The sequence below is a fragment of the Hesperophylax consimilis genome, chromosome 23, assembly GCF_061612785.1.
Source record: "Hesperophylax consimilis isolate HC1 chromosome 23, BYU_Hcon_1.0, whole genome shotgun sequence".
Classification (NCBI taxonomy): Eukaryota; Metazoa; Arthropoda; class Insecta; order Trichoptera; family Limnephilidae; genus Hesperophylax; species Hesperophylax consimilis.
The window spans coordinates 30271462-30286412 of NC_142858.1; the positions used below are offsets into that span (position 1 = coordinate 30271462).

Here is a 14951-nt window from a genome sequence, read left to right on the forward strand (position 1 = left end):
TACACACACATTTACTAAGCATTTGTATTATACTCGTAACTTTCACTTCTCTTTTTGTCGTTTTATATAAATATAATCAGTAAAAAATCACAAAGTTTTTAAATTATTTTTCAATTTGCTGTCGGAAACTTTGGTTTTATAGAGGTGTACATTTTAATTATTCTGTGTTTAGCTTTTAGTTTTTAATATAAAGCGTAGTGCTTTCTCTTTATACAACCTTTAGATCACATTTAACAGCATAAAGCTAGTTGCTATTTTCGAGTGAACGTAAAATGTAAACAGGTCGCACAAGGATTATGAATAATTGCATGAGGATATTTATAAAATGCAGAAATTAGATATTGATGCTTGTGTCAATAGTTTCGGAATTAAAATCCACAACATTTCCTCCGTGGTGAGGTATAATTAGTGTAACAAGAATAATACAAGAATAAGACATATTTTACAGAATTAATTTGTCTACGACATTGGGTGCCCGAGTTTTACGCCATATTTTTACTAGACTTTGCTGGACAAATATGAATGCGATAAGTCTGTAATTTTAGTTGGGTCGAGCGCACAACAATATATTTTTTAATGTTCCTTCAAAGAAGGATAACAACGCTTCAAAAATACATCTGCACCGATGGTGGGCACCGCAAGGCTTTTAGAAACGTTGAATTTAGGAGGAGAAAGCGAAAGACGGAATAATACACCAAAAATACATCTGCACCGATGGTGGGCACCGCAAGGCTTTTAGAAACGTTGAATTTAGGAGGAGAAAGCGAAAGACGGAATAATACACCAAAAATACATCTGCACCGATGGTGGGCACCGCAAGGCTTTTAGAAACGTTGAATTTATGAGGAGAAAGCGAAAGACGGAATAATACACCAAAAATACATCTGCACCGATGGTGGGCACCGCAAGGCTTTTAGAAACGTTGAATTTAGGAGGAGAAAGCGAAAGACGGAATAATACACCAAAAATACATCTGCACCGATGGTGGGCACCGCAAGGCTTTTAGAAACGTTGAATTTAGGAGGAGAAAGCGAAAGACGGAATAATACACCAAAAATACATCTGCACCGATGGTGGGCACCGCAAGGCTTTTAGAAACGTTGAATTTAGGAGGAGAAAGCGAAAGACGGAATAATACACCAAAAATACATCTGCACCGATGGTGGGCACCGCAAGGCTTTTAGAAACGTTGAATTTAGGAGGAGAAAGCGAAAGACGGAATAATACACCAAAAATACATCTGCACCGATGGTGGGCACCGCAAGGCTTTTAGAAACGTTGAATTTATGAGGAGAAAGCGAAAGACGGAATAATACACCAAAAATACATCTGCACCGATGGTGGGCACCGCAAGGCTTTTAGAAACGTTGAATTTAGGAGGAGAAAGCGAAAGACGGAATAATACACCAAAAATACATCTGCACCGATGGTGGGCACCGCAAGGCTTTTAGAAACGTTGAATTTAGGAGGAGAAAGCGAAAGACGGAATAATACACCAAAAATACATCTGCACCGATGGTGGGCACCGCAAGGCTTTTAGAAACGTTGAATTTAGGAGGAGAAAGCGAAAGACGGAATAATACACCAAAAATACATCTGCACCGATGGTGGGCACCGCAAGGCTTTTAGAAACGTTGAATTTAGGAGGACAAAGCGAAATACGGAATAATACACCAAAAATACATCTGCACCGATGGTGGGCACCGCAAGGCTTTTAGAAACGTTGAATTTAGGAGGACAAAGCGCAAGACGGAATAATACACCAAAAATCGATCACGATAAAATAATAACAAAATCGCAAAATGACGCAAATGGGCGCAGAAGGCAAATACATTTATGTAGCAAATGTAGTTTTGTTTTCAACATTAATATTATTAAGGCACATGAAATCATTCATACATACTAATTCAAATCAAGATTATGAAGGAATATTATGCAGGTACTTACTTCATCACTTTCTATAGAGTAGTCTTTTTCATTCAGCTTGGGGTCCTTGGCATTCTGGGTGACTCCTGCAACAATGTTACACATTCTATCATATGATTTTGTATTAAATTTCAATACATATATTTCGGAAAAATTAACGATACAACACTAAATCAGAAAGTTTAGATAGGTTGTTAGATGTCTTTTGATAAATTGTGATATTTATCAAAAATAAAGCAAATATTTTATGTAATAAAAATAATAACATTATAAATTTTGCTGTATTATTGAACGCTCAGGTCTTAAACCTTGGTCACAGATCGGGGAACATGTTTCCATGTAAATTCTCAATCGTCTTTCAAGTATTGGATACTCGAAGACTACCAACAATCAAAATTGTAATTAAAAACCATCAGATTATTCAACCTGAACTTATTCAAGTCTTTCAATACCCATCTCTAAAAAAATACTTATTCAAAATATGCAACATACTTCAAATACGTAAAGATATTTCAAAGAAATCGCACCATGACGTGGTAAGAGTTGAGAGGAGTAGGTAAAACACAATGGGTCGTTTTTGGACTCCATTAACGGATACCAGGTTTGCACTACACTCTACACGTAGACTGGAGTGGTGTTCTTCCAGTGTTCCAGATTATATTAAATTTACAAGTCAAATAAATAGTTTTGCTTATTTACTTAATTTACTAAATTTCTTAAAAGAAAGAAACATTCCCGGGTCACGAATATTCTGATAATATTTGACAAACTCCTATTACCACAACGGTATAAAAATATTGCTTGTGTTGTGATGGAGGAGTTAGCCACCCGAGGAATTGAACGTGCGACGCCTGGGTGGGACACAAACGCGATGCCTACTCAGCTACTGACCGATTATTATTAGCATCACTTTACATCAGGTAAACTTTTTGTACTCTTATTTGGTGTATCAGTTTTACGAACTTTACGGATGAATGATTTATAATCTGAAACACCATTAAAATACCTTATTGTAAATATTAATTAATAAATAACCAAATGTCACAAGACAATAGATATTATAGGGTGCTTTATTTTTCCACGGATTAATAATATTTATATAATTTATAAAAAAGTTTATTTACAAACAAATAGCCTTACGAGGGCTCATCATAAAACAGTGTGATGATGCCCTTGGAAGGCGAAACAGCTGTCACGTGTGGTAACGAAATAAACTTAAAAAAAATATATATTTATATAGATATTGACATAAAAATTAAAAATGAAAATGGAATTCTACAAATTAAACTGTTAATTATAGTAACGGTGGCAACTGGGACTCGAACCTAAATCCTCTAGTCTACCGGGACTGACGTTTCTCCCAAGTAAGCTATTGCAACCTCAATACATTCCGTCGTTTTTATCATGCCCCGATTTTTTTTGATAACTAACAGGCCTCTGGCATATAAGAAGTGGAAGCGAAGTATTTCCGAAGTATTATTTATTATAAAATCCAAGTAAATGGATTTTTTAATGTACCCGAAAACTAAATACGGAGACGAAATAAACCTATAGTTTTTGAAACCTTTACATTTTGAATACAAACATAGTAAAGTTTATAACTGATATTATTAATAAAAAATATAATAATTTGTCTCATTTTATTAGACAAATGTATACAAACGTTAAAGTCATCTCACTTTTTGTCGTTTTATACAAAAAAAATGAATACAAAATTCACGACGTTTAATATTTTTTTTTAAATTGCAGTCAGAACCTTTGGTTTCATAGAGGTGCCAACTTTATTCTTCTTTAACTTCTTGATTTTAAAATAAAGCGTGGTGTTTTCTCTTTCTAACAACGTTTAGCTTTTCTCACCACGACAGTAAGTATACAGTTATATTTCTTACATATATAATATTTCTTACATATATAATATTTCTCACCATGCAGTTTCTATAAGACCGTATGAGCTGTTCCAAAAAATTAACAAAGTATCTTGAGGGGTTAATTATTTGCCTACATTTTTTTGCTCCCATATTTTTGGAGTGATTGCAAAGTTCTATCCAAATTTAATTTTCAGTGTATAATAAATTTGGTGTTTCGGTTATATCCATATATATCTATCCGATTTCATTTCGTATTTTATACCTGTTGATTTCTTCGATTAATCTATAACGAATATTCAATTTTATTTTAGGATAACTTTAAGGACGTTTTTATTTTTGTCTTTGAATAATAATTCATTGATAACATTCGAAAGCCAAATGAATATAAGCGGATTACACTGCTTTAGCAGCGCTTTATGCCGTGAGTGGGCACAATGCTTCAAAACTCCAGAAATGTACTAGTTTAAGGAGCTTATAAACCTCTTTGTAATATTCAATAATTGAAGAACATAATATCATGATTCAATAAGAATATAATGGATATTCAAAAATTAATCTGTAAAAGATAAAGTTATTTTTAAATATAATACGTCTATTTTAAAACTAACCTTTCCTACCCAGTAACTGGAGTCGACCACTATACCAATCGCGCAATTGCAGATCGGGTAGTACGTACATTTATTTCATGCATTTCCCATTGGTACCAAAAGTTGATATAATGCATTTTCAGAGAGAGAGATTGGATGTCGGAAGTGGGTTAATTTCCGTTTCCAAGAATTGCGTTAATTCATTACCGAAAACAAAAGTGAAATTCAAATAATTGTATTTAAAAAAAGAACATAACACTCGGCCCCTGCTCCTAAGGTGGGTTCTTGCTCGTTTGGTCAAACCAATCTAATTACGGTTTGACCATGACAAGAACTTAACTCTGCTAGCGAGTTGTGGATATTCAAATATTCGCTCCAGTAAATAAGTGAATGTGCACAAAAAGTACTATATTTACATCAAAGTGTTTTTTTTCATAAAATGCATGTCAGTAGTCAATTTCATTTCTTTCTACGGAAACTCGCCGGGTTTTAAGTGCACTACAATCAGAGATATTCTCAGAATGCCCATTATAAGAAACTTCAACTGAACTTCGAATTTTAGCTTGAAAACATTTCAAATAAGTTTAGTCTCACAACCTTCTCAAAGCCATCTTTCCACTTACTCCGTTTGAACTTTTTATGTATTATAATGATAACTACAGATATTGCATGACTTTTTAATAAACCCGTAAAATTGCCATACACATTTAACCACATCCCAACCGTCAAACGGTGTTTTAGTTACATATTGAATAAAGACAATTTCTGTTCCGAATTCTTATAAAAAAATATCTTCAACTGGGTGCGAAATAGCTGGCAACGTCGAATTTTTACATGGCAGCTTATTTCAGATTTTTTTTAAAATTGACTCTTAATAACATAATGCATGTGAATTGTAGGGAAGAATACATTTTGGAAATCATCGTTTATATTGCGAAAACAATGAATAAAAATGTAATTTTTTTCCAATCTTCAATTCCCATTCTTTTTACATTTTTTTATAAATATTTATTTTATAAAGGAGATAAAAGGGATGTTTCAGTTTTCATGCAGATTCCCTAAATAAAAGGAATGTGTTTTCAACATGTATTCTCCACAATTTTTTGACGTTTACAGAAATAAATAAATGTTTTTTTAAAACATTGTTCATTTTCGGGATCTGTGAAAGTCCTATTAAAGTTCTGATATTATATCGCTAATAAATTTCTGATATATTAGTCGCTTGACAAAACTGAAATAAAACAGAACTTGAAAAAATCCTTCACAGAACTTGAAAATCAACATTGAAATTTGATGAATTGTTCAAATTCTTCGAAATAACCCGTCCTTAAAATACCTCGGAAATATTCAAAAACACGTTGAGATATTTCAAGTTTATTCAACAGATAAACAACCATCTTTAGCTGTAATATCTTTTCATCTTTTGTCAATATCTTTTCACGTACTATTTACGGCTGTTATATGTCATTTCTATTTGTAAGGTTTTTACATTCACGGTTGTTTTAACTGTATAAAATTTACACCACTTTTATTAGTTAGACTGGTAATGTTTGAAAATGATATTGACTTGAAATTCTGTCAAATGTACAAGTGCTTAATACAAACAGCGAGAGAACTGAATCCTTTCAAAACACTCGAGCATTTGAAGATTGTGAAGATGTTCTGAATATGTGCTGTGCAAATAATCAAAACGCCGCAATGTTCGAGAATGATTGATTGACTTATTTGTTTTGCGTTTAGGATTTGGTGTTGGTATGTAGGTACACATATCCCGCTACAATAATCCATGCGAGTGACGTCATACGAGTTGAAATTTATTCGCCTATTTTGAAATACATGAGGCAGGGGATTTTAGATTAACTACATACTCTGATTTATGGTGGAATAATCTTCTGCCATTTAGCTGTAACTTCATACACACGAAAAGGCGTATAGATATAAAAATAGAAACTAGAAATAATGATGTTCAACTGACTCATAATGATATTGAAATATTAATTTAGTATTGCGATAAACACGTAGAGATATGAATGATAAACGATCAATACAGGCGACAGAAAGGCAGACGGTTATCAGGCGTCTCTTGGAAATCCCGTTGCAATATATCAAAGTTAGGACAAGTTATCTTCAGTCGATTAAAACTGTAAGATTGATGAATTTCATTTGAGATTGTGACGATGTTAACAATAATGATAGCTAATTAGTCGGTTTTCTCTCAGTTTAGCCTAATTTATTTGTTTAAAGAAATAAACACATAAAATAACATAGTCAAGAATATTTTAAACGCTTTTCTCTATTTCATCTTAACACCTCAGGATTCTGGCATATTCTGTCAGAAGCTCGGAAAATATCTGCTTTTCAATAAAATCCTAGTAAATGGAATAATTCTAAACGTATTCGGAAACTGTCCTCCAGAGCACGTGAACTTAAGTAAATGCCCTCCAGAGCACGTGAACTTAAGTAAATGTCCTCCAGAGCACGTGGACTAAAGTAAATGTCCTCCAGAGCACGTGAACTTAAGTAAATGTCCTCCAGAGCACGTGAACTTAAGTAAATGTCCTCCAGAGCATGTCAACTTAAGTAAATGTCCTCCATAGCACACGAACTTAATTAAATGTCCTCCAGAGCACGTGACCTTAAGTAAATGTCCTCCAGAGCACGTGAACTTAAGTAAATGTCCTCCATAGAATTTTAAATAATTGTAATATGATTATGATAACAATTATTTAAAAATCAACAATATTCGTCATATTTCACGAGTTGGTATATATTTAGTTAGTCAAGTTATCCTTTGTCAATAGTGATTCAATCGATGTAAGGTGATTTCAAATTATCCATCTTGTCAATTGCCATCCCTTACTTGTATTATCATTTCGATTATTAACTTTCATATTTTTTTTATTAAAATCTGCATTAAAATAAAAATGCATTAAAGTGAGATCTTGTTTGCTCTGAGTAAAGAATTCCGAGAAAGCAGGCACCAACCTACCGTATAATATTATATATTTCAAATAAAGGTAGAGTTCTGAAAATATCAGATTCTGAATCATCTGAAAGACGACCGAGTGAAGAGATTGCGATATTATAATAAGAAATGAATTGAAATGGATCGTGAAAAATATTATTTCAATTATTGGAATAGTAATGACTTTAAAATATCAGATGTTCAAAATGAAACATGGAGGATAAATAATAAATCAATTTCCTCCGAGATTCGTACGTCGAGAGACGCCGCGGTCGGGTGCGGCAGCGGAAACTTGAATCAAAGGATGTTGAGAAATTTTCAATCTCAATTTCCTGAAAGACAGCATTTAATCCGCATCTTGCGGTTGGAAATGTAAAATGTATATTATTAGATACTAGATGGAAGTTTTTCAAATTCATAAAAAACAAGGAATCTTTGTTCAATACTGACAAATGTGTTATTTTTACAATTAGTCATTTGTTAAGCCTATTAGTCATTTGTTAAACTGTGATGAACCCAACGTCCGAGGAGTAGAAGAGGTCTGCAATAGCCATCCCAAGCTAAGGTGCGAGCTCCTTTGCTCAGCCTAAGAGATACTGGGAAACAGGCTTAGGCTAATCTTTGAAGTACAGTATTCTACCGGTATTACAATGGAAGATGCTCCGAGGAACTAGCGTCTATTGAACTAGAGGTCAATTGCTCGGCTGGCCAAGTCCTGCATCACGACACAAAATTCTCAAATATTTTTAGGCTGTTATTAACCTGAGAATATTTGGTGTGTATTTAAAAAAAGGTGATTGATCAGGTACAGATAGGATCGTATTACTGTCGGAGAGATGAACGTATAATGACAACTTGTTGACTGTTGACATAGTTGTTGTTCTGAAAATATCGAAAAAACAACAATGTGTTTTTTTTTTAAATTTATTATTTACTGTTTACCAGATAATGTATCTTATTATTCATACATGTTTCATGTTTATACAGTAAGACGTTTCCCCAGCATAGTTAATTTTATCTATCCGCCATTAATTTGTTTCTTCGCAAAGCATTTTTCCTTCGGCGACCGTTGAAATGAAATGAAAAATCAAAGATGAAAAATCAAAGATTATTTATTTCAAAGCCGTCAGAGAAGCTGCGCTTACATAAATCCGGTATAAAGTACATACATCCAGTAAAAACCGATCACAAGGTAAGTGTGTAATTACAGTGCATATAATAAGGGTTTATGTAGATATGTACAATGCGTAATTAAGTACGTACCTACCAAATGAACAACGCATAAAATGAACATGTTTGATCTGATTAAAGGAGTTATTATTGGTGGTTTAATTTCCACTCTATTTCGTATTTGATTTTCATCCCATTGTGAAAACATTTTTCGCATATTTCCTTGACAAGTGTGGTCAGCAATTGTCATGTCTATATTGGAATGTGATTATTAATATTATCATATTGAAATATTTCACAAATGAACAGGAAATTACATTTCGAATTGAACGTGAATTGGAAGATACATATGATATACAGATATCAGCAATATGGTAAACATAACCCATAAATATCACATCTCAATTCGTTTAAAACATTTGCGGTATAAATTGGACTGGAACTCAAATGTCTATTTTGATAACATTTTTAGTTCTTAGCTTTAGATAGGCTACCCACAGTTTGATAATGTCTTCAGAGGGCGAAACAGCTGTCACGCGTAATAATAATTACACAGTAGAACTTGTTTAAAAATAAACTGTTTTTATAAACCCAATAACAATATTATTGAATATATAAAAAATAAAAATTAAAATGGAGTTCTACAAATTAAATTTAATAACAATAAATAAATTACTTAACCAAGTTAATAAAGTTTTTGTTTCATCACTTTCCATGACTTTATATAACCTTTTAAAGATGTGATGAATTATCACTTTGATGATTTGTCCGGTCACCGAATTAACACGTTTCCTGATACACTTTTTAGTAATTTACGAATATAATATCATGATATCGGAAAACGTGTTCATTAAATTCGGAATATTTTTGCATTTCAACGAAAATTCTTTGTACCAAGTCAAATGGATAAAACATTCTTCAATCATTTAATAATTTGCCTTGATAATATATCACGACGATAAAAAGAATTTTCGTTGCAATGCAAACATATTCGGATTTTCATGATAACGCATGATAATATATTCGTAATTTGCGTAAGTTTTTCGTGAAACCTGTTAATTCATTCGTAAGGCCTGTAATCCGAAGGGATTTAATAAATTTGCAATATTCATTTTCCTCCATGGTGGGATTAAAAAAGCATGCAAAAATAAATAAATGCATAAATTGCTGCCGCCTCCGTAACCAGCGTCCCCGGAACCTTTCCAGAGGAGGTTTTTTTTTCAAAGCAAACGGAAGACACTCTGGATGGAGACTTGATTCCTGTAATCTAATTTACTAACGTCGGTGTGCCTATACTTCAAGTATTTGAAAAGTTGCATTTGCCATTTGCATGAAACGGATATATATTGAGCTTAAACATTTGAATATGTATTTTATTTAATTCTTATGTGAATACCGCACAAGATCCAACTACTCTGAACCATCTGGAGACAGGGAGACTATGGCATTCCCAATCGGGGTATTTTGTGAGGCTGAAGGTAGTGGGGAGGGAAAGGAGGTGGGGAAGTACCTGCCTAATGAGATCCGGTCACCAAAAACGGCCAAAGCCATTTCAAGCAATGTTTCTATTCTGATTAGTGGTATATGCTGAGAGTGGCTTTCATTCTGGAACGTGCCTCAAGTATTGTGCCCCTATATATTATTATTTTTAAATTACTTGCGCACGCCGGGATTCGAACCTGCGACCTTCGGCTTTCAAGTCGAGAGCCTCGACCCTTTAGAGTTATTTAGCCAATCTACTATGCAAAAAGCCATATTCGCCCAGAGGAACCGGGCAGATGGTATCCTACCCACCGTCGCGTACCGGTTTGTTTAAGTGCGAACCGAAACGGTGTTCATCTTTACTATAAGTATAATTACTCGTATTTCTGGTTATTATTTAATGTTGTGATAGTTAGTAAATATCGAGACGACGTCTTCTTGTTTTGACGAATTTACAATGATACGGTAGAAATGAGATCACTGAGGAGGCTGGGTGGTTAAACCATGTATGTGATCGTGTGAGAAATGTGAATATCTGCAAATAATGAAAGGCGTAAAAGCGTTAAGAGAAAGATTAAGAGATTGAAGCTTAGACGGTTTGGGCATTTAAAACGAATGAACGAAGAAAGAAGTGTAACTAGAAAATATGATGTGGCACGATCAAGTGAACCAAATACCATAGTCAGGCCATGTCGAGAGTTGGAATAACAGAACAGTGTGTATGGGGCGGTGTTTGGATGTCAATTCACCATTTTCACGCTTTTATCGACTTGTTTCCGGATATCGTGCATATGTAGGTACAGAGAATCAATAGCCAAATAATGGCAGATGTGAAATATTCAAATTGATTTTTATTAAAGTAAGTAAACAAGCCTTTATATATTTGATAATAAAACTACTTACTTGACTTGTTTTTCTTTTTTCACTTGAATTCAGTTTTTTTTGTTGTTTTTGTTTTGTGCCTATCGGAATCGCCTATGTATTGTTATTTTACTTACTCTAATTATGTATATTATTTCAAAGTATGGAATGTATTGCATTGCACTACCCCTGGAATATTATTATTATTATTAAAACAGACTGTCGAGAGGTAAGGCTCTCGACTTGCAAATATGTGTGTTTCATTTGTGTTTCAGGCTAATTAATTGTTATCCTTTGTGCTTTGCATAAAACCTTATCTTGTATACATATGTTTACCTTTGTAACGTTGTTACTTCTGAGATAAATTGTTCCAGAGTGGAAGATACTCTAAGCATAGCCCTAGTGCGAGACAACCATTCTGAATTGAAACGATGCTTGACTAGTTCTGAATAGCCATCTCCTTCCTCTCCCCACTACCTCCAGCATCACAACATACTCCAATTGGTGATGCCATAGTCCCATTGGTTTCACACGGTTGGGATTAGTAGGGACTGTTTTTTATTATTATTTATTTTCTCGGAAAAGGGGAACTAGAAAATAACAGCATCAACATCAACCTGACTTAATGTAATGAAATTACGAAACAACCGGCTATAAAAAACGTCTCGCATGAGAGGTACAAAATGTTTTCTTTTTCAAAGCCTTTCCTCCGAATTTCTTTAACTCTTAAATAAATAATCGCTTTGGCTGCGAGCTCCTAATTCGAGCTCGTGCGGCAAGAGATGTAATAGCTACAGTTAGAACGGTTGGAGGAACATTTAAATGTCGTTTGATGTGATGTCTTCAATTTTATATGTTTGTTTGTGAGTTCAATTCTTTTGTTACCTTGGTCATTATAAAGGTAATTGAAACTTTCTTTAAACAAATTGGTAAAAGCGATATGATTTGGAAGATAAATGCATTTGATATTTGGATCTATGGAAGAATCCGCCAAATACCCTGAAGAGATAGCGTAACTTTTTTTTTATTTTATTGATACATTACTCTACAGTATTTCACATTTCAATTCAGCAACGTTGGCCTCACTGGGTTGTTCACCCGTGCTGAGGCCCCCATTTTAAAATATACGAATTTATACATTTAAACAAAAAACAACATTAAAATAAAGATAAATTTACACTAAAATTAAAGATTAGAAATCAAAATCCAATTCTCACACCAAAATAAAAACATTAGGAGAGAATGGAAATCGGCACTTACAATGATCTATGTGCTTGTGCGTGCCGCTTGCCTTCTACATTTTTTTGTGTTGCGTGTATATGTTTTATTCTCTTATGTTATAGAATTTTGGAAATATTGTCTTTTTTGTTCTTTAATCCATTTTTTTATTTTGTGTTTGAATTTATTTTTATTTTCCTCAATTTTTGTTTCAAGTGGAAGACTGTTGAATGCTTTAATAGCGTGGTATTTATGGTGTCTTTGTCCAAAGGTAGTGTTTACCGTCGGAGTTTTTATGTTTTTTTTATACGCTTTTCTGACCGGTCTATTAGTGATAATTTGTGTTTGTTGGGGTTTGTTTTTTTGGTCTAAAATGTAGTTTAGTATAGTTTTAACATATAATTGGCGTATATCAAGTGTGTCACAGCTTTTAAATATTTGGTCTGTGTCGGTTAGTTTATGTTTTTTGAGTATTACCTTTAATATCGTTTTCTGTGCGATTTCTATTTGAGCGGTAGCTGCGTTTGTTGCTCCTCCCCAAGCAATTATTCCATATTCTATTATTGATTGGCATAGTGCATAATATATTGTTTTCAATTGTTTTATTTTATATATGTTTCTTATATTTAGGAAAATGTGTATTGTTCTGAGGAGTCTATTTGTGATTTGTTTGATGTGATGTGTCCATCTAAGATTATGGTCAATTACGATTCCTAGATACTTTATTTGTTCTGTTTTTTAGTTGTTCTAGAGGGGGGCAATTGCAGATGTTGGTGTTTATGCATTCGTGTATTTTTATGGTGTTTGTATTGTTTTTTGGCTGTCCCGTGTTGGTTATGCTGTACGTTGTGAATTTTGTTTTCGATATGTTTAGTGTGAGTGTATTTGAGTCCAACCATTTTTTCACTTGCGTGATTCCTAGATTCGCTATGTTATAAACCTTATTCCAATCCTTAGATTTAAATAGTAAAACTGTGTCGTCTGCGTAACTAATTATAGTAACTAATTAACTGTAACCAAATACCCTATAATATTAACAATACTTCCAACTCCAGTAAAATATTGGCAGAATCAACAATTTGTTTTTGGGGTGTTATGCCGTGTTGCCCTAACTCTTTCTTTAGCCAACGTTTCGGACAACGTTACGATGTCCATCATCAGGGCAGATGTGTGATGCGATCACACATTTGCCCTGATGATGGACACTGTAACGTTGTCCGAAAAGTTGGCTAAAGAAGGAGTTAGCGCAACACGGCATAACACCCCAAAAATAAATAGCAAAAATACTTTTGGCTTAATCTTAAATCATATTTGTTTCAACGATGCTTGCCTGAAAACTGAAAATATTCATATTATATATTTATATTAATCAAGGAAAATGCAGGTGCATTAACGCGTGTTCCAATAAATTAGGAATTTACCAAAGGTTTATCAGGAAAGGGCCTGCTATACCGAGATTTTAAATAAATTAGCAATACCAATCTATATAATATTATGATGAACAGGTAAACACAGCTTCTAACCTAATAATGTAAAATACTGCCACCACGGGTGGAACTGCGATGGAGACTCCCGAGCAGGATATTGTGTTTCCACCTATGACGGCAGAATAACACCACCTCGGCACAGCTTCTCCTGGTGAGGCGTTCACAGAACATTACTGCCACCACGGGTGGAACTGCGATGGAGACTCCCGAGCAGGATATTGTGTTTCCACCTATGACGGCAGAATAACACCACCTCGGCACAGCTTCTCCTAGTGAGGCGTTCACAGAACATTACTGCCACCACGGGTGGAACTGCGATGGAGACTCCCGAGCAGGATATTGTGTTTCCACCTATGACGGCAGAATAACACCACCTCAGCACAGCTTCTCCTGGTGAGGCGTTCACAGAACATTACTGCCACCACGGGTGGAACTGCGATGGAGACTCCCGAGCAGGATATTGTGTTTCCACCTATGACGGCAGAATAACACCACCTCGGCACAGCTTCTCCTGGTGAGGCGTTCACAGAACATTACTGCCACCACGGGTGGAACTGCGATGGAGACTCCCGAGCAGGATATTGTGTTTCCACCTATGACGGCAGAATAACACCACCTCGGCACAGCTTCTCCTAGTGAGGCGTTCACAGAACATTACTGCCACCACGGGTGGAACTGCGATGGAGACTCCCGAGCAGGATATTGTGTTTCCACCTATGACGGCAGAATAACACCACCTCAGCACAGCTTCTCCTGGTGAGGCGTTCACAGAACATTACTGCCACCACGGGTGGAACTGCGATGGAGACTCCCGAGCAGGATATTGTGTTTCCACCTATGACGGCAGAATAACACCACCTCGGCACAGCTTCTCCTGGTGAGGCGTTCACAGAACATTACTGCCACCACGGGTGGAACTGCGATGGAGACTCCCGAGCAGGATATTGTGTTTCCACCTATGACGGCAGAATAACACCACCTCGGCACAGCTTCTCCTGGTGAGGCGTTCACAGAACATTACTGCCACCACGGGTGGAACTGCGATGGAGACTCCCGAGCAGGATATTGTGTTTCCACCTATGACGGCAGAATAACACCACCTCGGCACAGCTTCTCCTAGTGAGGCGTTCACAGAACATTACTGCCACCACGGGTGGAACTGCGATGGAGACTCCCGAGCAGGATATTGTGTTTCCACCTATGACGGCAGAATAACACCACCTCGGCACAGCTTCTCCTGGTGAGGCGTTCACAGAACATTACTGCCACCACGGGTGGAACTGCGATGGAGACTCCCGAGCAGGATATTGTGTTTCCACCTATGACGGCAGAATAACACCACCTCGGCACAGCTTCTCCTGGTGAGGCGTTCACAGAACATTACTGC

At 35.4% G+C, this 14951-nt stretch overlaps 1 protein-coding gene across 1 annotated transcript in view; it reads right to left on the reverse strand.

The window, feature by feature from the left end:
- Window positions 1-14951, reverse strand: part of mfr (ferlin family C2 domain-containing myoferlin misfire) — a 193117-nt gene that overhangs the window by 110911 nt on the left and 67255 nt on the right. Inside the window, exon 3 of the mRNA XM_089645736.1 lies at window positions 1948-2012. Within this exon, the coding sequence (XP_089501862.1) occupies window positions 1948-2012 (65 nt within the window). The remainder of the gene's footprint in view (window positions 1-1947; window positions 2013-14951) is intronic.